Source organism: Emydura macquarii, unplaced genomic scaffold (genome assembly GCF_026122565.2).
Source record: "Emydura macquarii macquarii isolate MOO-44397 ecotype Brisbane River unplaced genomic scaffold, CSIRO-AGI_Emac_v2 contig_3671, whole genome shotgun sequence".
Taxonomy (NCBI): Eukaryota; Metazoa; Chordata; order Testudines; family Chelidae; genus Emydura; species Emydura macquarii.
The window spans coordinates 9,375,821-9,400,545 of record NW_027133808.1 but is presented as its reverse complement, the minus strand read 5'-3'; the positions used below and the strand labels follow the sequence as shown (position 1 = coordinate 9,400,545).

Genomic DNA, 24,725 nt, shown 5'->3' with positions numbered 1-24,725 from the left:
GGACTCGGGACCGCCCACGGTGCCGCGGTGCCGAGTCGCTCGACGACCGAGAGTCGGAGCTCGGAGGGGAGCCGACGCTCTCCACCCTCCGTGACCGTCTGGAAGGAGACTTGGATTGGGAACGTCTCCAACCACCGAGACCACCCAGCGCGGGTTTGCCTCGAGACGCGGGTCCCTTCTCCCTCGGCCGAGGGGGGGACGGAGGCATAGGCATGGCCATGAGGGCTCGTGCCGCAGTAAACGCCTCCGGCGTCGACGGTCCTTGCGGGTGCATTCCCCCACCCCCAGGAGTCGGGGGAGGCAACCCGCGCGGAGACCCCGGTGCCGGAGTAGACTCTACGGCCCTTGGCTGGGGCGTCTCCGTACTCCCGCCGCCCTGCGAGGGCCGGGGGGAGACCTCCGGTGCGGCCAGGGGCCGTGCCGACTTCTTCGGCCCCTTCGAGACCCGCTGCGGTGCCGAAAGTGGTGCCGGTGGGGGGGCGCTCCGCACCGATAACACACTCGGTGCCGACAGAGACCGGGACGGCTCAGAGGCTGGACGGAGCGCCGACTCCATAAGAATCGCCTTTAGCCTCGCGTCCCGCTCCTTTTGAGTGCGAGGCTTAAAGGACTTGCAGATTCTGCATTTGTCTCGACGGTGTTCTTCTCCAAGGCACCGGAGACAGCGGTCATGCGGGTCACTGATAGGAAAGGCTTTAGTGCACAAGACACAGTTCTTAAAGCCTGTGGAGCCCGGCATGACTCCCGTAGAAGGAACCCCGTCCAGGGTTCTAACTTAACACTATAACTACACTAAACTAACTCTATAACAACTATATAACAACAAACTTGAAACCAGTAAATAACTAGGGAATGAGCTACTTGCACGCAGCAAGAGGCGATAGTTCCAGCAACCATCACAGGCGGAAAGAAGGAACTGCGGACCCGCGGAGCCAGCAGCGCCCTTTATACTGCGATATGAGCGTGGCACTCCAGGGGGCGCCTAGGCTGGCCATGCGGGGCTTGCTAGGGAAAAAAGTTCCGGGAATCTGTGCACGGGGCGCGCACACACCTACATTGGAATGCATATGAGCAATCACTCAAAGATAGAACTTCTTCTTCGAGTAGTGTTCCTATGGGTGCTCCCCTGTAGGTGACTCCTGAGTAGTAAACCTGATGAGAAGTTGGGGCTTTGGAGTTAAGTCTGTTATGGATGATAATACTGTGTAGCCAAAGCTAGCATCAGAAGCAGAGTCCCTAGTAATTGCACATTACTGTGTAAAGGTATGTACAGATGCCCAGATGGCTACTCTGCAGATTTCTGAGATAGGGACATTCTTGAGGAAGGCAAGAGAGGAAGAAACCAACCCTGTGGAATGTCTGTGAATTCCAGATGGAGATACTATATTGAAAACATGACAGCAGTGCTTAATACGGTTCAAGACCCATTTGGAGAGTCTCTGAGCCAATATTGCTGTGTCATTATACCTTTCCACAACAGAAAGGAAAAGCTTAGGAGATTTCTTAAAAATCTTCATCCTGCCCAGGAAGAAAACCAGAGCTCTCCTAATAGCTAGCTTACATAGTATGGCCTCTCTGTTATCACGGTGAAGCTTAGGATAAAAGGTCGGAAGGTGAATCGGTTGGTTCACGTGAAAAGATGAGGACATGGGTGTGGCCTGAGAATAACCTTGTCATGAAAGAATACTGTAAAGAGGGGATATGCCTTTAAGTGCTGCTATTTTCTCTGTTCTCCTTGCCAAGGTGATAGCCACCAGAAATGCTTTCTTCATTGACAGGTATGTAAGCAAACAAGTGGCCATAGGTTCAAAGCGTAATCTAGTCAGGCTTTCTGAAACTAGATTTAGGTGCCATGTTGGAGTGGGGCATCAGGGTTAGGGAAAGAGGTTTGTTATGCCCTTGAGGAATCTCTTTATAGTTGGATATGAGAAAATGGAGTATCCCTCTTACTTGTTGATGGAAAGTCACTTTTGCCACCAGGTGTACTTTGAGTGAACTGAGGGATAGCCCTGTCTTCTTGAGAGCCAGTATGTAATCTAACACCACGGGGAGAATAGCATATGTCAGAATAGCAGCGTGGAACTACACCAAATCTGAAACCTGGCCCCGTTTTGTAGATAAGTACAATGGGTGGCTGATTTCCTACTGTGTAGCAATACTTTCTGTAACTCCTTGGAGCAGGAGCTCTCTATATGTTGGAACCAGGAAGAAGCCAAACCTGGAGCCAGAGTATCTGCAGGTTCTAATGGAGTGTGTGTCCTTCATTCTGCGAGAGGAGATAAGAAGTGGGTTGAAGAGGGATTGGTAGACACATTGCCAGTTGTGACAGGCTTGGATATCATCTCTGTCTCAGTCAGGTGGGAGCAATCGGTATGATGTTTCTTTTTTCTCTTTTTATTTTTAACATGACCTTCAACACAGAGGGAATGGAGAAAAGGCGTGAAGAAGGCCCTTAACCCATGGAAGGAGCATCCCCTAATGAGTGCTGTCCAAGGCCAGTCCTGGAGCAGTAGTGTGTGCATTTCCTGTTCGGGTAAGTAGCAAACAAGTCTTTTGTTGGTGTCCCTCAATGACAGAATATGCTGTGAAGTACTGCTGGGTTCAGATCCCACTCATGGTCATGTGAGAACTTGCGATTGAGAATGTCCACTGTTGTGTTCTGCTCCCAATAGGTAAGCTGCTGATATTAGAAAATTGTGGCAAATGCACCAGTTCCAGAGCTTTCGTGCTTCGGCGCAGAGGGAAGACAATCTGGTGCCTCTCTGACAATTTATATAGTATATGCATGCCATATTGTCTATCATGACCTTCACGTATGTGCCTCTGATCAGTGGAAGAAAATGAGCGCAAGCATTCCCCACAGCCCTGAGGTCACGGAGATTGATGTGGAGCGTGTCTTCAGTGGGTGACCATTTGTCCAGAGTCGTGAGATTGTTGAGGTGTGAACTCCATCCCATGACGGATGCATCCATAGTGAGAAGTAATGATGGGGGCGGGGCTGAGTAAACAGGACCCCTGTGCAAACATTCACTGGTTCTTTCCACCACTCCAAGGAGCATTTGGCCCTGGAAGACATCGAGAAAGGTTTGCTTAATCTGTCTTTGTTTGGCTTGTAAATTGAGCTGAACCATGTCTGCAGACACCTCAAGTGTAGTATGGCATGAGATATTACAAACATACTGGCTGCCATGTGTCCCAGAAGCTGGAGGCAATATCTGGCTGATGTTTAAGGGCTGGCTTGAACTGTCTCTATACGCATGGACACACTGTGAAATATGTGTTGTGGAAGGAGCACCCACACTTGCAGTGAGTCAAGGTCAGCCCCTATAAACTCCAAACACTGTACCAGAATTCTGGTAGTTTTTTTACACTGATTTGCAGGGTCAGGTTCATGAATACGTACATAGTTCCATGGGTGGTCCATAAGGCTTCTTCGAAGGAGTGGGCCCTGAGGAGAGTCGTCCAAGTATGGGTAGATCATGATCTCTCAGGTATGTAGATGAGCCGTCACTACAGAAAGGACCTTGGAGAATACTCTGGGAGCTGAAAGGAGGCCAAAGGGGAGTACTCTGTATTGGTAATGGTCTTAACCCAGAGTAAATCTGAGCAATAGTCTGTGGAACGGTAGGATTGATATGTGGAAATACACGTGTTGGAGGTTGAGAGCTGTGAACCAATTTCCCTGTTCCAGAGATGGAATAATTTCTGCTAGTGTGACCATCTTGTATTTTTGGGTCTTGACATATTTGTTCAGTGCCCTGAGGTCCCGCATGGGTCTCCAACCTCCCTTTTTCTTGGGGCGAGGAAATATCAAGAGTAAAAACCCTTGCCGTGAAGATGCATAGGGATGGGTTCTATGGCTCCTAAGTGGAGGAGGGGATCTATCTCCTCTTGCCACTGTCTCTCGTAAGAGGGCTCCCTGAAGAGGGATGTGGAAGGTGCAGTGGATCGAATACCCATTGGAGATACATTTTCAAAACCCATCTATTGGATGTTATGTGTTCCCAGTTGTGGTGGAGCAGAGCAAGGCAGCATCCAAAGGGATACAAAGGGTCAGGAAGCGGCAGCTGATGTTGAAGGGAGTGATCTCTTAGGGCCTCGGCAAAGATGTCGAAACTGATATTCTGAAATGGCAGATTGCAAAATTGAAAATTGAGTGCCTGAAGGTTTGCACCTCTGGAATTTGGATTTCTTTCTCTGTGGCTCATAGTAGCATTGTGGTGTGAACTGTAGTGAACGCAGTCTGTGAGAAGACTAAGGACTAAATTTTCTCTTTTGTCTGGGCATACAGATCCCCAGTAACTGAAGTATGGCTCTGGAGTCCTTGTGTGTGTGGAGTAATATGTTGGTTTTCTCAGCAATCAACTTAAAGCCTCCAAAGGGGAGTTCCTCAACAGTTGTTTGCACCTCTTTCAGAAAGCCTAAAAGATGCAACCACAAAGCTCTCTGCACCATATCAGCTGCATCAAGTACTATCTGGAGTTCTGTTTTGGCCACTAAGTGCCCTTTATTGATAAATCCTCAAAATTGCTCCCGTTGTGATTTTGGGAGATGGTCAATAAAGATGTTAAGTTTGGCATAGTTCATGTACTCATACTTTGCTACTAAGACCCAGTAGTTTGCAATTCTGAATTGCAAAGTAGCAGGAGAATAGGCCTTTCATCCAAATAAGTCAAGAAACACTAAACACTAGCTAAGAATTAATTTCTAAAGAGTAAAGTATCTGTGAACAGACTAATCGTTCAGTCTCTAGCCAGGGGTAGTTGAGAAGAAACTGCGGGTGATTTGCCCAGTGCTAATTACCCTCAAGGCAGAGCACGAGGAGGGGAGAGCGCATATGCGGGCTGAACGGACACTGCTACCAAACATCTCTGATCAGAAGCGCAGGAATGCACATACACTCACAGTGGAGCACCGATAGGGACGCTACTCTAAGAATAATAATTTCTTATTTGCTTTAAAATTATTTTGGCTAATAAAAACCTCATACATTTCCATTAATTCTCGAGTCTTTACTTTAAAGAACACAGATCCATAGAACAATGACAAAAGTACAAGAGTTAACTGGTTAATTAAATTCTTTAACCAATATGTGTTTTATAACCTATCTTTCTCACAGGCATTTGGTTATATTAAAATAATTAATCTTTTTTTCTTTAAAGCTATTAAAGGAAAGAGTTTCACATCCTATGGAGTGCTATGCAGCTGCACATACTCTATAGTAAATGAGTTAATTAAAATGCATTATAACCTTACTGACCTGCCTGTCCATTAAAATGCCTAGTGGAACCCAGTCCTTGAAAGACAGAAATTTTGCTTCTTTGTATCGGTGACTTTGAAAATTCTGTTTTATGATCTAAGCAGTCATCATTCCAATATGAATCAGATTTAAAATGGGTTGCCACAATCAATCTTTATATTCTACTGTAATTAAATCCAAAAGAATCCAACATAAGAACATGAATGGAAAATATTAATTTCCATATTCTACAGTTTATTTTGAAAAAAATTGTGGGGAATACTGCTGGACAATATAAAACTGTAGTTGATGTTACTCTTCCAAATATGTTTACAAATAAATACTCAGTACCTCAGGTTTCAAGCAAATTTAAAAGGAAATGAGCAACAAATTAAATATTATGCATGTGCATTACCAAACTCTACAGATAATAGAGATGAAACCAGTGGTTCCATGGAACAGTGTGATTTGAAAATTGGTAGGAGAGAGCGTGAATTAAAGAGTCTCTTTCTATTAATGTGGGATATATGAAAACATTTTATAATACATTGGTGAAACTGATAATGCTCATAACCTGTAATAGTACACAATAATGAGAACAAAGAAAAACACATGTGGAAGATCCTGAATAGACTGGAAAATTCAAAACCCAGTTATTGCCCGATGATGAAACTAAATTAAATATTCAAGAAAAGGAAATGGAAAGGCTGACATATGGAATGCCTACTTCACTATTTTATTTTTAACTCAAGATGTGCATTTTCATAAATATATTATTGTTCCAAAATATATAATTAATTGCCTTTACTGCTATTATACACTAAGCCTAGATGTGCTATTTTTGTATAATTTGTTGCTTAACCCTTAGGCTTTGTTTATTTTATTAAAAAAAAATAAGACTCCTGTGAAAATTTGAAGGAAGAAGATGGGATTTAAGCGGGGAAGATTAACAAAATAATTCACTGAAATATTAAGCATTTATGCAAAAATTATTGGTTTCTTCTTATCTAATCCAGCTATAGTTTTCAGAAGTACTCAGAAATTACTACTTACATCTTGTAAATGAATATTATCAAGATCAGAAGAACTGTTTACTGCTTCAACCAACCAGCTTTCAGGGACGATCATGTTTAGAGTCAAAAGTAGTGTTTCTGGCATTTCTAGGAACTTTGCCACCGGTCCAGAAGGAAAGAGGTTGTTGGCCCCAGAGATCAGTTCTGGCTCCAGAACAAAGCGATAAAAACTGTTGAAAATCAGCACATCAAAAGATTACATGTTATACAATACACAGGCTGAGCTTTAAGTACCAGAAAGTTCTTGTAAAAAAACATGTTATAGTACAGTGAACATTCTGAACCCATTCAACATATGACCCATGCTTGAGGGTATAGCAGTCCCATGGATTGTGAGATGTGTTCATGTAACACTTATCCTTTGACGCATGGGCTAAAGAGGAAGCATGGGAGGAGTACTTCTCCTCTCACTCATTATAGCTTGGGAGAATAAAGATCCCCTCTTCTTCCACATTCTCAGCGGTTGGTAAAGTGAGGACCCAAAACAGGAATCTAAAGCGGGAGCAGCAGCAGCAGTCTGGCTGTGGAGTTTCTTGGCCTCCCAGAATTCCTGCTAGTAGGTGAAGCAGCAACAGCACCTGACAGAAGAATATGTCCAGAGAAGATATCCTTGTCATTAGCTCTAACAGAAGCAGGGGTACGGAGGGGAGGAGAGGAGAGACATCTCTCTTCCTACCAATTCCAGTCCAGGAAGAACAGATCCCAGGGGCAACAAAATGGCCCTGTTGACTTTCTTTCCCCTGTTGTTACTCCGGAAGAGGAGGATAACAGAGAAGAACAGAACAAGGAAATGGAAAAACTAAAGGTAGCAGACAAATAAGAGTTTTCTATGGAGGAAGGGGGGAAATGTTATCACTGGGAAAAGTAGAAAACTAAGAAAAAAAAGGAAGGCCAGCAGAAAAACTGGAAAAAGCAGTGTCATAAAAGAAGGAAAAGATGTAAGACTTAGTAGGACAAAGAAATTTAAATTTTTGTATATGAAGTCCGGTGCCAAAATAATGCATCAAATACCGATTAATTGTGGATTCAGATGTCAGGATTGTGACAGGTGAAAGAAGGCTCAGGAGACTGGATTTCAGATGGAAGACAAACACAGGATACCAGGATTCTTTTGGGCAGAAAAGGGGAAAATATGCTGTATTTAATATGTTGGGGCCCCACTGATTTTGATGGCTTTGGTGCATTTTAAAATATGTATTTAATAGAGCGTAACTTGCCTCTACCAAATTACAATTATTTTTGGAGTGTGGAAGGTGGGGAGGAAGAGAGCAAGCATACAAAATATAACTTCCATACTATCTTAAAATATTTTAGAAATGGAGGAAATTGTATTAGGTATTTCAAATTTTTCCAGGGTTAAGAACTCCAGGATCTTCCATTTTTTTATTTATTGTATTTACATCAATAGAGATTCTTGTTCCGAAACAAGCCTAAATGATGGACATGACTATTGTCATAAATATATGCTTTTGCTTGGATGTTTAGGGCCTCCTGGAGATAAGGAATACTTTCCTGATATATTTGTTCTCTTTGTCCCCATCCTCTTCCCCTTGTTGCATTCTATCATTAAAAGATAATGCAACACTGCATAACCACATAACTGAGACTCCGATTCACAATAACATCACGATTTTGAGTCCCCCCCCATTTTCATTTACTTTAACTACTGCTCTACCAGAGGTGTGAGAGAAGTCTAAAGAAATCTGGTTGGTAAGCCAATAATATTAAATGATTAATGTGGACTCAAAAGGTCAGGGTCTAACATATAACCTGTAGTGTATGTAAAAGAATGAGACATTTCTTATCTAATAATTTTGAGGTAGCTGCTTCATTCATCTCTTATAGGAAGTATTGAGCAGTGAATTACGGAAGTAGGGGGGCAAGGATAAACAGAGTTTCAGTTATTATTATACTGGAATAATAAGCAGCAAAAGAAATTTCACTGATGTAAAGCATGACATTATGTGGTAAATAACTCAGTTGCATCTTCCTTCCAAAAGATGCCTCTGCAAAGAAATGGAAACTTACTCTGAAAATCCTCCTGAGATGAGGGTACTACACTTTTCCCCAAATGTCCCCACACAGGTACTTCTGTGAATAGTTTCCCAGATGCCTAGCATACCAACTGGTGCGGGATTTTAACATCTTGCCTGCAGCAATGGCAGCCCATTTATGTCACAGTATTCCAAAGGAGTTAGGATAGAACAAAATGATGGGAGAATTATTTCCCAGGAATTGTGGAAAGATTAACTTACCTTTGACAGAAAATTTTCTGGAGCTATAGGAATAACCTTTTCCTCATTACAACAACAGTATAGTTCTTGTATTGATCGGAGAATTAATTCCAAAATTTGCCTTTCAAAGGTAATGACTGCCAAGGCTTGTGTAATCTGTCTTTGTGATTAATCTTGTCATCTGATGATACTCAAATGGAGAGTATTACATGCCTATACATGTTGTTAGGGCTGGTACCCACATTTTTATCATGTTTGGTTGCAAGACTCCAATCAACCACTCCAAATAAATTCTAGAATAGCTGAAATCAGCAGAACTTTGTGATTATTATTATATAATGTGGCATTAGAAGCTAGGGACACTTTGGGCTGGGCCCTGGACAAACCAACAGGAAGTTCCTGCCCCAAAGAGCTTTCTGTTTCCCCTCACACCAGAAACGTGAATTTGATCAGATTAATGGATGAAATATCCCAGTTGAATTCTGTCTGGACACCAAAATGCATCAACAGCCTAATGGACAATCCATGCTGAATTTCACTTCTCTTCCAAGGCTGTTAACTGTAGCAGTTTCTGGTCAAGATGAAGGAGTCTGTTTCGAGAGGTCCCATCTTTTCTGCAGGTGCAACGTGGGTTCCTTAGCTATCTAGCCCATCCAAACTGTTTTCTGGGCCAGTGGAGGACTATCAGAAGGACATCAAACTCTTCTGTTTCTTCTTTTCTGTATCCTTTATGTGAACTGACTTGAAAGATAATTGATTCTTCTCTGCTTAAAACATTATTTCCATTGCTGTGGTGAACCTTTGACTCCTTGGTTTTAGAAGGGATATAAACACTCATGTCTCGGTCATAAGCCAATCTCATGTATCTAATAATGCTTGAAATGGAAGATATTTTATTAATGAGCTCCTTGCAAACCACTCAAGGGTTTTTGGATGGTGCATGTGAGGTGATTCCATTGGCTATTTACAAGGAGGAGTTAGTATGCTATTCATCCTCGCCTGGGGACCGTTCAGCCAAGGTGGGTTACCGATACAAATACCTCAATTGTGGAAGTATAAAAACATCCTTGGAAGCCTGAAACATTGCCTGCCTACACCCCAGGCTGGGAAGCACCTAAACACTATATGAGCAACCTAGTATGACTCATGGCTTTACTCACTAAATCAATATCATTTTGAACATGGGAAGGGATTTCTCAGTTACCTTTCTGTAATCCCATGATGCCACAGTTTCTGGGGCTTGCAGGATCTTATCAATATGCTAGTCTTCAATGCTCCAAAGAACTTCAGCTTTGACAAATCTTCACAATGGACAGACTGGAAGCAGTATTTTCAAAAACTCTGAATTGCAAACAAACTCCACAATGAAAATGGAGATAGACATGTATCTTCTTTAATTTCTGCTATAATGAAAGCATGTCTGGATTTACTGAAGCCAGTCACAAAGATGGGACCATGAATTTCTGGGGCTAATATATTGGCTTTCTAGCACTCTCCAGTAGCCATCTTGTCAGACCCTGTCACAATACCTTGACCTTAGCAAAGCTTTTGATACGAACTCCCTCAGTATTCTTGCCAGCAAGTTACAGAAGTATGGGGTTGTATGAATGGACTATAGGATGGACTGAAAGCTGGCTAGAGCATCGAGCTCAATGGGTAGTGATCAATGGCTCGATACCTAGTTGGCAGTCGGTAACAAGTGGAGTGCCCCAAGGGTTGGTGCTGTGGCTGGTTTTGTTCAACATTTTCATGAATGATCTGGATGATGGGCTGGATTGCACCCTCAGCAAGTTTGCAGATGACACTAAGCTGTGGGGAGTGATAATGATGGAGGGCAGGGACAGGATACAGAATTGACTTAGACAAATTGGAGGATTGGACCAAAAGAAATCTGATGATGTTCAACAAAGACAAGTGCAGAATCCTACACTTAGGATGGAAGAATCCCATGCACAGCTACAGACTGAGGACCAACTGGCTAGACTGCAGTTCGGCAGAAAAGGAGCTGGGATTTACAGTGGACAAGAAGCTGAATATTAGTCAAAAGTGTGCCCTTATTGCCAAGGAGGTTAATGGTATATTGGGCAGCATTAGTAAGAGCATTGCCTGCAGACTGAGGGAAGTGATAATTCCCCTCTATTCGGCACTGGTGAGGCCACATTTGGAGTACTGTCTCCAGTTTTGGGCCCCCACTACAGAAAGGATGTGGATAAATAGTAAAGAGTCCAGCGGAGGGCAACAAAAATAATTAGGGGGCTATAGCTCAGGACTTATGAGGAGAGGCTGAGGGAACTAGGCTTGTTTAGTCTGCAGAAGAGAAGAATGAGGGGAGATTTGATAGCAGCCTTTAACTAACTGAAAGGAGGTTCCAGGGAGGATAGAACTAGGCTGTTCTCTGTGGTAGTAGATGACAGAACAAGGAGCAATGATTTCAAGTTTTAGTGGGGGAGGTTGGATATTAGGAAAAACTTTTTCACTAGGAGGGTGATGAAGCATGGGAATGGGTTAGCTAGAGAGGACGTGGAATCTCCATTGTTAGAGGTTTTTAATGTGCAGCTTGACAAAGACATGGCTGGGACGGTTTATTTGGCGTTGGTCCTACTTTGAGCAGGGGGTTGGACTAGATGACCTCCTGAACTCCCTTCCAACCCTAATCTTCTATGATTCTATGATTCATCTCAGAAGGGACTTACAATCACCTTCAACCCCTCCCAGAGATGAAGTGACCTGACACAGCTTTGACTAGCCCTGGAGGTATTCTGAACTATTTGGGCCAGCTTACCACAGAAACAACTTATGAAGATAAAAGTTATGCATCCAGAGTGTGAGAGATCAAATGACCACAGACCAACAACCCTCTTGGCTGTAGCGTAGCAGCCATGATGGGGCTAGTAAGAAAGAACTCAATGAAATATTTGGTGATACTGAATTTTTGCAAGGAGATCCAATACAAATAATCTTAAGAGACAATGCTGAGCCATATAGTGTACATACATCTTGCAGGATTCCTATCCATTACTTCAGAAAGTGGAAACTGATTTAAAGAGTCTGGAGCAGACTGGCATAATCAAGAAAATCTCTGAGCAAACAGCATGGTGTGCCTCAATGGTACTAGTTATAAAGAAAAATACCAATCTATGCAGGTTTTAAAAGGTGTAAGAAAAAATATATTCTCCCAATACTGTATAACTTCCACCCCATAGTGAAAGTAGTTACAGTATTCTCCAGGATGGATGCCTCGAGAAGATTCTGGCAAATTAAAGAAAGTTCTAAACTGACTACATTTATCATAACCTTTCAGAGATTTTGTTTTTGAAGATTACCTTTTGGGATTACCAGTGCATCTGACATTTTTCAAAGAAAGATGGCAGAACTCTTAATGAACACAAAAACAGAGTTGTAGTTTTCATGGAAGATATTCTGATATGTAAGTCTTCAATGGAAGGACACAACAAAAATCTCAATGAAGTCCTAAACCTAATCAGTTAGTCTGGACTGAGGCTCAGCAAGGAAAAATGTTTTTTCTGCCTACTCCAAATCAAGTTTTTCAGACAGATGACAAACAAAGATGGAATCAGCCCTAGCCCTGAGAAAGTTAAAGCAATTTGAGAATTGAAAGTAACAACTAATGTACCAGAACTGAGACATATATTGGGCATGGTAAATTACTCGGTCGATACCTACAAGACCTTTCTAAGGTGACAAAATCACTCACTGAATTGTTAAAGTCCAACATATCTTGGCTATAAGGGCCAAATTCAGAAAATGCCTTCCAAAAGGTAAAAGAAATTATCTGAACAGCTCCAGTTCTCAAGTACTATGATGTGCGAAAACCCACCAGGGTCAGTGTGGATGCAAGCAACTATGGTCTACATGGTGTATTGTTGCAACAATATCAGTCATTTTGCTCTCTCACACTTACAGGGGCTGAAAAGGACTGCCTGGCAAACATATGGGCACATGAGACCTTTTACAGTGAGTATGTGGACACTTGTAAAACACTTGTAACCCTCGTCAATAGAAAAGACCTGGATCAAGCATCGAGATGCCCATGTCGGTTGCTAAAATCAATGCAATTTAACTCAATTGCTCAATATGTTCCAGGGAAAAATCTGATAATAGCAGATACACTGTCACAGAGCCCAGCATCACACTCAACTACCTGTGAGCTCAAATATGACATAAAGCAGTATGTGGATGCTGTGGACACATACAGACCAAGGTGAGAAAAGAGACTATTCCAGCGACAAAAAGCAACCTCAGCACACATGCAACTTCAGGAAGTTCTAAGTTACATTAGGGGCAGCTGACCCAAGAATCTAAAGGGACACTAAAGAAGTGACAAGGACTACTTTGCAGTGTGTGGACAATTAAGCGCGTCAAATGAACTCATGAATAAATTAATTGCATCGTATTCCAAATGAAATAAGAAGAGAAATCCTAACCTCATCCATAAAGAACATAAGCGATTAACTAAATGCCAGAAACAGGCCAACCAGTCACTGTAGCGGCCAAGCATCAGCAAGGACAAAGAATAAAACATCTGCATGTGAACACTGCAGATCTAACAAACCAACACAACACAAAGAACCTTTAATAACTACACTTTTACCACACAGAACTTGGAAGAGACTAGCTGCAGATTTATGCAAATTTGAATGACATCATTACCTGCTCATTGTGGACTATTTTCCCAGGTATATAGAAATAATGTACTTGAAAGACACACATTGCAGTGTTCTTTAGAAATTGAAATACACTTCACTTCAGTATTCCAGAACAACTAGTGACAGACAACAGACCACAATTCACTGCAGTAGAATTTAAGTCATTCCAAATAAAATGATTTTGATCATACCATTGGTAGCACACATTTCCAATAAGCAAATGGAGAGGCTGACAGAGCTGTATAGAAAGCCAAGAAAATCCCGCAGAGAAAGATCTATTCCCTTCTCTTCTGAGTTGGGAAGACAACTCAGAACTACTGTTCCAACTTGGAAAAGAACCTATTTCCAAAGTGGCTAGACATGAAGAGAATAGCCAAATTGAATAAAAAAGCTAAAAGAGCATATGAACACTTTTACAACAGACATCAGGCAGAGAACTGCCAGATGTAGAACCTGGTGACCATGTTCATGTCAAATTGGATGGAGAAAAATGATGGACAATTCCAGCTGCAGTAAAGAACGAGAAATCAGTGCCTGCATCATGTTAGATCAAGACTGACAGGGAGAGTTCAACAGAAAATCTTGACACCTATAGTTTGTTCCTCAGAGGAAAAAAAATTAACAAAGCACTCTACAGATGACAGATGTAGAACAAGATGACGACTCGCGGATTCCAAATGGAACCACAGCCAGTTATTTTAATTAATGAAAGACAGATGATGAAGTTGTTACACATTCAGATCATGTCATTACAAACCCAGTATGATTCAGAGACACTTACCAGACTGATACATTCTGAACTTCAAAGACAGTGAGACAGCGTAAATATTGTAAATGATAGGAATGCAAAATTTAAAGAGGGAGATATCATGGAATTCTAAACTGTATTATATTGTTCAGCCACTAGGTGGCATTGTGTGTAAAAATCTCTTATTTCAGCGAACCTCAGCCATACCTGGCAGAGCATCAAACAATCTTAGGTGGATCACCTCTGGTGTGTATAAGCAAGCTCTGTGACCAGTCCATATCTGGTACAGAAGACTATGACAGGGATTTTTGGATCCTTTCATGAGTTTTGCCCCTCTGGCTTGGGTCTGTTGTTGGACTTACCCCCTGAGCTGGCCCGATAGTGTTCTTCTCATTCTTAGACTCTACAAGAAATGAAGTAGAGTCGTACAAAAGTCCTCAGAGCAGGGAAGAAATCAACATGCTGGTCTGACTCTGAGACCCATGCCCTGGCAGCACAAGAGTCGACTGGCTGTGAACAGACAGGACATAATTTGCCCTCAGTAGAGCTGTAAATGCTGTTTCAGATAGGGAACATTGCTTAGATTTATCCTAGTGTTTGCAGGGTAGCTCTGCTAGACCTGGGGGAGGGCAGGAAGAAGAGTCTCAGAGAGCAGGCTTGCAGCAGCAGATCTGGGTGGTTGAAACCATCTAGCTGCCAAATACTTGGTCCAGGAGAGATGGAGGAGGAAGAAAAATTATAAATCGCCATTGCATGAAAACAAATAAAAATTGAAATCATAAAACAAAATTGTCAGGAGAAACTGAATTACCTATTTGTTTTACTGCCAGAGGCAGAAAATCTGGAAGTTTGAGCTGAATGGCAGGGCTTAATCCTGGAATTTGCAGTAACAATACTGGGCTGCCTCTGAATTCCATAAGCGGTGGGCATTAACCGTGAGTGATGAATGAGGACAGAAGCTGAGCAACAGAAAAAGAGATTATGTGAAATCATATGGATAATTCAGAGCAGTCTCTTTAATTGGCGGTGAGCTGAGTATGGGATTGGGGAGGACATAACAAGAAACCACTGCCAGTGTATTATTACTAGCTATTGTAAAAGATTAGTGATATACTAAAATATTATGCCTTGATGGGTCAATCCATCAGGCAGCTAATATTTTAAGAAGATTAACAATTATAAGGAATCATAAATAGCCACTACTGAGTTAATTTTGGTGAACTATGATGGAATTAGAATGGAATTAGCCATGTTCCCCTGTCCAGAGTAGGTAATTTTATTTTGGCAAATAAAGAGCTGATTTCATTGCAAAACTTTATTTTTCCTTAGAACAAAAAAAATGTCATCATTCAGCAACATTAACATTGACAATTTGTTCAGAGGTGAGATTATATAATAAGCAAGATGAAGGTGAAGAAAATAAGAATAAATAGTGTGCTGCTATTGTGCAATACAAAAAGATTCTCATATAAAAGAAATTAAATTAAATTTGATGGAAATCTAGTTTATTTGCAATTGTGAAAGCTAAAAGAGTGCTTTCAGTGATCATTTAGTTATGTGGACGAAATCTTACTTTACAAAAGTCATTTTCTATTTGTGATGGTGTTTAATCTAAATGATACTGGTTAACACTGCTACAGTTTTGGTCATTTGGATACAGAGAAAATGACGATTATGTGTGGTCCCTATCTGCATTCCACTGAAGGTTATGTGCATGTACCATGCGCCTGGAGCAGGAGTTTTTTCAAAGTAATACTTCTCAAAGACCCGCACATGCGCCCTTGCATTGCCTCATGGTTTTGCCCAAGGCAATAAAAGGTGGGGTGAACCGTCTGTGTCTCCAGTTCTTTCTCCACCATAGCCCTACAGAGCTGCAGCAGAGGGGAAAGAGGGTGGGATTGGAATACAGATAGCGATCACGCATCTTGAAGAGCCTTCAGTTACAGGTAAGTAACTTCCTCTTCTTCTTTGAGTGATGGTCTCTTCTGTATTCCACTGAGGGTGAATGACAAGCAATATCTAGAGAGAAGTAGGGTGCAAAGAAGATGGCAGAACTGTTTAATGGAGGACCATTGCGCCAAATGTCCATCACAGAATAATATAGTAGAGAATAGTGAGAGGAAAAAGGTGTGTACCAAAATCCACATGGCTGCCTTACATAAGCCTGCAAGGGGCATGTCATGGAGTGTGACTGTGGTTGATGCTTGTGCTCTCATGGAATGGGCTCATATCCCATCTGGTGGGGAGCACCTTACTAACTGATAGTAGTACGTAATGCACCTAAGACCCAATTAGAGATTCTCTGGGTGGAAATGGCCTGTCCTTTAATTCTCTCCCTTATGGCAATGAATAGGCCTGGGAGATTTCTGGAACGGCTTTGTCCTTTGTAGGTAGCCTTAAACACATCAAGAGAATGAAGCCACCGTTCTTCATTTGAGGCATGTGGTTTTGGAAAGAAGATACGCTCGTGTATGGGTTGGTTGAGGTGGAACTGGGAAACCAACTTTGGCAGAAACTTGGGATGCAGTCGTAGTGAGACCTTGCCCTTATGAAATGTGGTGAAAGGGGGGTTTGCCATCCTGGCTCCCAGATCACGAACCCTCCTCATTGAGGTAATGGCAACAAAGAAAGTGACCTTCATGGAGAGGAGAGAGATGGGTCAGGAGGCCAGTGGTTCAAAGGGAAAGTTCATTAAAGAGGTAAGGACTTGACTGAGGACCCATTGGAGAACGATAGGCTGAATGCGTGGATATTTACATAAAAGGCCCTTCCAGAATTGAGTGGTCAAGGGGTGGATAAAAATCAAATACCCTTCCACTGGAGGATGGAAAGCGCTAATGGTGGCTGCATGCATTCTGATACAGCTGAGAGCAAGTCTTGAGCTTTTCAGGTGGAGGAAATAGTCTAAGAGCACGGAGATGCCCACAGCTTTGGGCAAGACCTTGCTGTTAGGCCCAGGAGGTGAAGCATGTCCATCTGGCCTGATCGAATTGCCTTGTGGAGTCCTTTCAGCTTCTGGAGAGGATGTCTTGCACTGCCAATGAACATTCTCATGCTAATGAAGGTTTCCATCCAAAAACCATGCTGTCAGGTGTAGCATCGATGGATCTGGATGCCTGAATCTGCTGTTGTGTTGTGTCAGCAGTTACGGAAGTGTCTGCAGCAGGAATGGAGGTTGTTTCGACATGCGGAGAAGAGGAGGGAACCAGAACTGGCCAGGCCAAAACAGAGCGACCAGAATGGCTGTTGCTCACTCCCGCCAGAGTTTGTGGACAATGCAGGATCTGAGTCATAGGGAGTAGGCACAGTTCATCCAATCTGACCAGCTGATGACTAGAGCTTCACCCAGTGACTGGGCACTGAGTCCTCTGGGTGAACTTCATGTTGGTGTGCGATGCAAAGAGGTCTCTGATTGGTGTGCCCAGCAACTAAGGATGTCCACAATTATCATGTTGTGCAACTCTCATTCATGGTCGATTGCCAAATTCCTTCTGAGAGAATCTGCAATTACATTCTGAGTGCCAGGCAGGTAAGCTGCTGATAAAAGGATATGATTTTGATACAACATTCCACACTGTGCCTTCATACACAGTCCTGGGGACCTCCTGCCCCCTTGTTTGTTTATGTAGTATACTGTGATGGTTTTGTCTGGGATGATGAGAACATGGCAATAGCAGACAGCTGGTAGAAACATGTGATATGCTTTGCATATTACCTGAAGTGCAAGACTGTTTACATGCATCCTGTCCTCTTGCATGGTCCAGGTGCCTTGTGTCATGTGATCTCCAATATAAGCACCCCAGCCTGAGAGTGACCATGTCAGTTATGCATGTCAGTCAGCAAGGATGGGAGGGAGGGCATCCTGGAGCAGACTTGTATTGGCTCTGTCCATCATTGTAGAGAAGAGATGACCTCCTGTGGAACAAAAAGTATGGTGTCCATGGATTGGTGCATATGGGAATAGATTATTTTCAGTCATAGCTGTAGACAGTGAAGGTACAGGCGGCTGAAAGGCGTGATGTATGTGCATGCCACCATATGCCCTAGGATGGAGAGGCAGGTCCTGGCCGAGACTGAAGGATTTGAGGTTATCAGAGCTATTTGATTCAGTAGGCTCTGGAATCCATCCTGTGGCAGATAAGCTCATACAGAGGTCAAATTGATGCAAGCACTTTGAATTCCAGGGACCGAATAGGGTGAAAGTCAATTTTTCAACATTGATGCTCACTCCTAGAGAGGAGAGGAGTAGAAGCTGGGATGCTGATGCTCAAGTTTCCTCTTTGGACCGTGCTGCCAGTAGCCAGTCATCCAGGTATGGGAAGACAAGGATTCCCTAACATCATAGGTGAGCAAGTAACACAGAGAAAACTTTGTAAAAACCTGTGGAGTGGTGATAAGTCCATATGGGAGAACCCTGCATTGGAAATGTCAATGCCTCACTTTGAACCTCAGGAACCTTCTGTGGGGTTAGATGCACGTTGTTATGGAAGTTGACGTCTTGCATCTCGAGAGCCGTAAACCACACGCCTTTTTCTAGTGAGTGAATGATGGCTACAAGCATGACCATACAGAATTTCGGCTTGCAAATCTAACGGTTCAGGCGTTGGAGATCCAAGATACATCTCCATCCCACTTTCTTCTTGGGTACCAAGAAATAGTTGAAATAGAACTCTGTGACCCAAAAGGCTTCAGGGACTGGCTCCATTGCTCCTCTCTGTAGGAGGGAGTCCACTTCTAGGGTAAGAATATCGTTGTGAGAGGGATTTTTGAGAGGGGGTCGGGATGGAAGATGTGGAGGAGGCATTATCATAAAATCTATGGTGTAGCCATATCAAATGATGTCCAAGACCCACTTGTCAGTTGTTCTAGCACTCCAAGCTGGCGGAAAGAGTTTTTGAGATGACCCTTGGAAGGCATAGAGGGTAGCAGCATTTGTGTACAGAGTGGTTGACAACTCTTTATGTGTACTCAAAAATATTGTTTTTGCAACGACTGAGTGTGTTGTGCAGAGGTCTGAGTTGTCAGAATAGGCAGACAGGCTCGGTATACCTTAGGGCACTTCTGAGGAGTCTCATAGGCCTGTTGGTGGTAGAAGTAAAGAGTTCTGTAGCATTGGGCTGGTGTTGGGTGATAAAATTTTCTCTTTAGTGCTGGTGTATATATGCCTAAGGATCGTAAGGGGGCTCTAGAGTCTTTTAGAGAGTGTAACAAACCATCAGTTTTCTGGTTGAAGTGGTGTGATTCATTGAAGAGAAGGTCCTCAGTTGTGTTCTGCACTTCTCTAGGGAAACCTGAGGATCGTAATCAGGATTCCCTCCTGATGACAATTTCAGTCACCAATATACACAAGGACGTGTCCACTGAATCAGCTCCAGCCTGAAGTATGGACCTGGTGACCAATTTGCCTTCCTGTAAAATCACTTGGAAGTGAGTACGATCCTGTTGAGGTAGCTTATCTGCAAATTCCTCCATCTGGCCATAGTTTATAAAGTCATACTTTGCCATCAGTGCCAAGTAGTATGAAATCTGGAACTGCAGTTCAGCTTAGGAGAAGACCTTTCAAAATGTGAGGGCCAGTCTCTTATCCTCCCTGTCTGCTGGGATGGAGCTTTGGTGTTGTTGTTTGGTCCACTCCAATGCAGTCTGTATTACGAAGGAGTTAGGTGGAGAGTGTGAAAATTAAAATTCTGACACTTCGGGAGGGGGCATAGTACCTTTTCTCAGCCCCCTTTGGAGTTAGTGCACATGTGGTTGTGGTATGCAACACCGAGTATGCTAGTGAAGAATGGCATAATTGGTTGGTAAGGACACCTTTGTCAGTGCTGATGCATACAGAATGTCTAGTAACTGGTGCTGACTGTCCTGCACCTCTTCCAGTGGGATCTCAAGAGTATTGGTTATTCTCTGTAGTAGTTCTTGAAACAGACAACAGTCATCTGGCAGGGAGGAAGGTGTCAATGACACAGTTGTATCTGGAGATGATGAAGGGAATCTCTCTGTATCCGCTGGTACTGGGTTGATTGCTGCATAGTCTAACCACATTTCCCAACGTCTACCGGATGAAGGGTGGGGTGGTGAAACATGGTAGTTCTTCCGAGCTGAACAAGACTGTTCTGAAGGCAAATATTGGGACCATGAGCTTCAAGATGTCCAATGTGGTTGCTCCTGCTGTTGTTGTACTTGCGCCCAAAAAGCCAGATGCTACCTTCTTGGGTAAAGCAAGGGAGGAAACTGCCATAGAGCTGTAGGAACCCTCTGGTAGTCATGTTTCTGGATCGGAAGCGGTGAACTGTGACAAATGTCCAGGTCCTCAGATTCAAAGGAGTCGAGTCTTGAGTAAATGGTGGTGCCGATAGAACCATTGAAATGGGATGCATTAGAGAGGTATGGCCAGTAGGAAGTAGATGTAATGCAGGAGATGCACCCCTCTGCAGAGGTGAGTGCACTGGAACATGCAGAGATCTCACTCCTTCCAGGGTGAACAGTTCATGAGGGCAGGAGCACTTCTGATTCTCCCTGGAGCCAATGGTATCCAGTCTATTGACAGGACTGGAACTGGTAAAGACACTTGTCTCGGGACCAACAATTCATGGGACGCTGATAAAGCTGAGGCAGGAGGGGTATGCGAATCTGACGCCGGTACCGACGGAGATGGCAAGCAGCGTGGCCTCTTATCACTCTTGTGCACCTTAGAATCTGTAGCTCCTCTATAACCAGAACTCATGGATGTCTTTCTTGGATTTAGAGGAAGATTTACTGCCATGCTTATGCGCATGCTCCTGTGGCTCCTGGCTAGGCCCCAATGTGGAGTCCATAGTATTGATACCAGTCGATCCAGACAGAGGCTTCGCAGTAGAGGGAGCGCTCTTGGATTGCTCAGGCTGATGTACAGGAGAGGGCATTCCTCAGTCCGGATCTAATTTTGGACCCCTGGCTACCTCCATGAGGTTCTGCTTGAGGCAGAGAGCTTGCACTTCCCACGTATGGGCAGGGAAGGAGAGGTAAATACTTCACCTGGAGGCAATGTGGTTTCCCCCAAACAGTGCAAACAGCATTGGTGTTCGTTGATGATGAAAAATGAGACCAGAAAGCACAGACTTTGAATTCTGGTGTTTTTGGCATAATCCAGTACCTAGACTCGGGAGCTGCCCCGGGGGTGGGGGTTGGTGTGAAAAAGGCATCCCAAGTCCTTAATTATAATAATTGTTAGGAATTACCAAAGTACAACGAAAAACAATAAAATCCTAATTATGAAGAAAACAAGAACTGTTTTTGTAAAATTTTTTGAAAACGCATCACTAAGAACGAAAGGTCAGCATAAGCTCTGACTTGGACCATGAGGTGGGGAGAGCCACAGATGGTCTGCCCCATCCATTATCACATCAGGGGAAACCACGAGACAATACAAAGGCGCATGTACGTACCACTGAGCAATACTACTTTGAAAAGCTCCATCTCCGGGCACATAAGACATGTGAATAACCTTCAGTGGAATACAACAGGCACTCGAAGAAGGAAATAATTAAAATCAGAACAGATCAAGCTATGTTTCACACAGTGGTAGCCTTGAATAAAACAGAGTAAAATAAAAGTAATCCTTTTAACATTTCTACTCTCCCTCTCAAATATGTTGGACTCCCTAACAATCCATGGTAACTGAAATTTTTCAAAGTCCTATTTTATTAATAACTGAGAGGACTCAGTGTGACAATATAGTAAAAGAAGAATCCCAGATGTCTTTAAAAAAATCAGATAAAATTTTGGCATTACTAATATTTGTTTCAGTTTTTTATATATTTAACATTTGTAGATACACATTTTTGTTTTTAACTCTGGAGATGCTTGACCATTAGTGCAAACCGAAGAACTACACATCCATCACTTTTAGAACATAAGTGTTAACTGGAAAATCAAAAGAAGACAGAATATTCACCAGAAGAAAGAGACAATGATGTATATGTGAGAAAGTACAAATTGGCCTAGCAATTATGAAGCCCTACAATGATTTATTTCCTACATAGACCCTATTTTATGCTTGAAAGAATGCACAAAACAAACCAAGGGAATTCAAAATATTGTAACAAATGATTTAATTATTTTGGTACAGTGACCCAGCTTCTTGATTACTGTATAAAGTTAAAGCAGAAAACAATGAAATGGACTTAATTAGAAAGGACTCTGATAACTGACCTAATTATGGGTTAGACAAGGTAGGTGAGGTAATATTTTTTATTGGACCAACCTTCTGTTGGTGAGAGAGACAAGCTTTGGAGTACTTTAATACTATTGTTTAGTTAAACAAAAGAACCAGAAATTATACCAATTAGTTCTACTAAGAGAACAACTGAGACAAGAAGACTTAATTTGGGAATCTTGCACGTCAATTTGGTTTAGTTGAAGGAGAAGCTATTTTCCAATGACAAAAGTTTTCCATAGGAGTGATTCCATACTCAACACAGAAATGTCTGGAGGTCCACATGTGAAGTCTTGCTGAGGGTGCAAAGTCTATGCAGAATGTTAGCAGGCATACAGCAGCAGACACTAATGAACTGTTACAGGCCTATATCTTTTGGGAAGACTCAGGCTGCAATAGAGTCGTCTTTACCCCCAAATGAGTCATCATTTGGAGTGGATGTGGACAGCTATTCTTCACTTTCATCAGGTAAGAAAGAAGTGATGCTTATCAGAAAGGGGAAATGCGTTTAAGAACTAGCTGAGACATTGCCTCTATGTTCCACTGTAGAGCTAAAGTCACCATTTGTCAAAGTGGTGCCAAGCTTCTGGGTCCTATCTGACTCCTTACTAAACTTGGATGACCAGGTGGCTTCAGTATCTAAAAAGCCTTTTGTCATCTCTAGCTCACTTGAAAACTTTGTCCCTTTCTCAGAGCTGAAGACTTGGCCACAACAATCCATGAATCTGTCACTTCTGGCTGGATTACTGTAACTCACTGTATCTGAAATTGAATGTGAAGACAATACACAGATTCCAGCAAGTACAGAAAATGGCCCATCTTTTGCATGGCTTAGAGTGCTGTGAATAATCAGACCCATGCTTAAGCCCCTCAACTAACTTCCAGTCAGTTTCCACTGCAGTTTGAGATTTTGGTCCTAATATTCAAAGCAATTAATGATCAAGTGCCAGCTGCGATAAAGACTGAATTTTTAATTACAAACCACTGCAACAACTGTGCTCTTCCAAGACAAGATGAATCACAAAGCCCAGAACAAAGGTGCAGGAGAGCTGTGGACAAAGCATTCTTAATCCAGGGGATCCGACTATCAAACGAACTTGAATAGGATATCAGGCAAATTCAGAGTCTGACCATCTTTTTCAAACACTGAAAAACTTTCCTCTTTGAAAAAGCCTTTCCACTATAAGAATGACTCTCACTATGCTGACACCCCCACTTTATCTAAACAGCCCCAATCAAGGCAAAACATCAAATTGCCTCAAAACAAATCCACCTAAATGAAAAGTAAATGAATACAATATAAAAAAACCCAACGAACAAACCCCAAAACGCTACCTCACAAGAAGAGATTTTTTTATACCTACAAAGGGAGAAATACCAGAAACTCAATGAAGCCCAATAGTGACCTTACTACTGTTATCAGTGTTATATGGAAAGTACTCAGATACTACAGTGAGGAGCAGTACTATAAAACGCCAAAATAGACAGATTGATAGACCATAGAGCCATGTGACTGCAGTATTTCCATTGTCTAGCTTGTTACTCTTTGGAATACTGTCCAAAGGACACCAGGATAAGGATATTGTCCCATAAAGGATATAGACAGATTCCCTGCTGCCTGAATCTAACAATCACAACCGCCAACATTTTAATGAAATTTTTGGGGACTAAAGAGAGATTGAGGACTTGTCTAGACAGTAAGTTTGTGCACAGCAAGCTCCACTGTAAATTTACCACTTAGATGTATTCTGCTTTGAATTGGGAGTAGACAAAGCTCAGTAGGGAACCTAGAATACACGGTAGCACAGTCCACACAGTCAGTTAGTGCATATCATGCTAGTGCACTACCAGATTTACACCCTAGCTTTCTACATACTAACTCACCATCTAAACAAGCCCTAAATGAGAGAATCCAATACTGGAAGTGTAAACGCTCAGATGCAAAACGTAGGAATCTCTGGTGCCAGATGAAAGTATGTGTCCACTTGAGCCACAGACATCAGAAAGTCTTCAGGAGACAAAGAGCTAGCCTACATTAGAAAGACTTTACTGATACAGCTATACCAGTAAAGCTATACCAGCAGAAACTTCTAGTGGAGTTGCATTTTATATCAACATAAGAAGATTTTTTGTCAGAATAAGTAAACTGCCTTTTCAAACAACATACGTTATACTGGCAAAAGGACTCTTGCTGCGTCCATACAGAGGGACTTGCCAGTATAGCTATGTTGGTCAGGAGTGTAGATTTTTTCACACCCCTGACTGACATAGCTATGCTGACAAATCTTTGCAGTGTAGACTTTGCATAGTCACTAAGGTTGCTGAAAATCTCCAGCCTGAGGCTCCTTTTCTTCATCCATATGTTCAGTCTCTTGAGGTCCATCAATTCTTGTAATCCTCCCATTTTTAAGACCAATGAAGATGGACTACACACTAAAGGATCATTGCTCTGAAGAAATTGGCTTTTTATCCCTATATATAATACGTGAGCTATCTCCTTCATGATGATCTTGTGCCTTTGCTATTGGAATGGGAAAGAGGAACATATGCAGGGGAGCACTAAGCTCCAG

The 24,725-nt window shown here is 42.5% G+C and overlaps 1 protein-coding gene across 1 annotated transcript in view; it reads right to left on the bottom strand.

Moving 5' to 3' along the window:
* UGGT2 (UDP-glucose glycoprotein glucosyltransferase 2) overlaps window positions 1-24,725 on the bottom strand; it is a 347,356-nt gene that overhangs the window by 107,531 nt on the left and 215,100 nt on the right. The window contains exon 27 of the mRNA XM_067536834.1: window positions 6,293-6,482. Coding sequence (XP_067392935.1) covers window positions 6,293-6,482 — 190 coding nt within the window. The remainder of the gene's footprint in view (window positions 1-6,292; window positions 6,483-24,725) is intronic.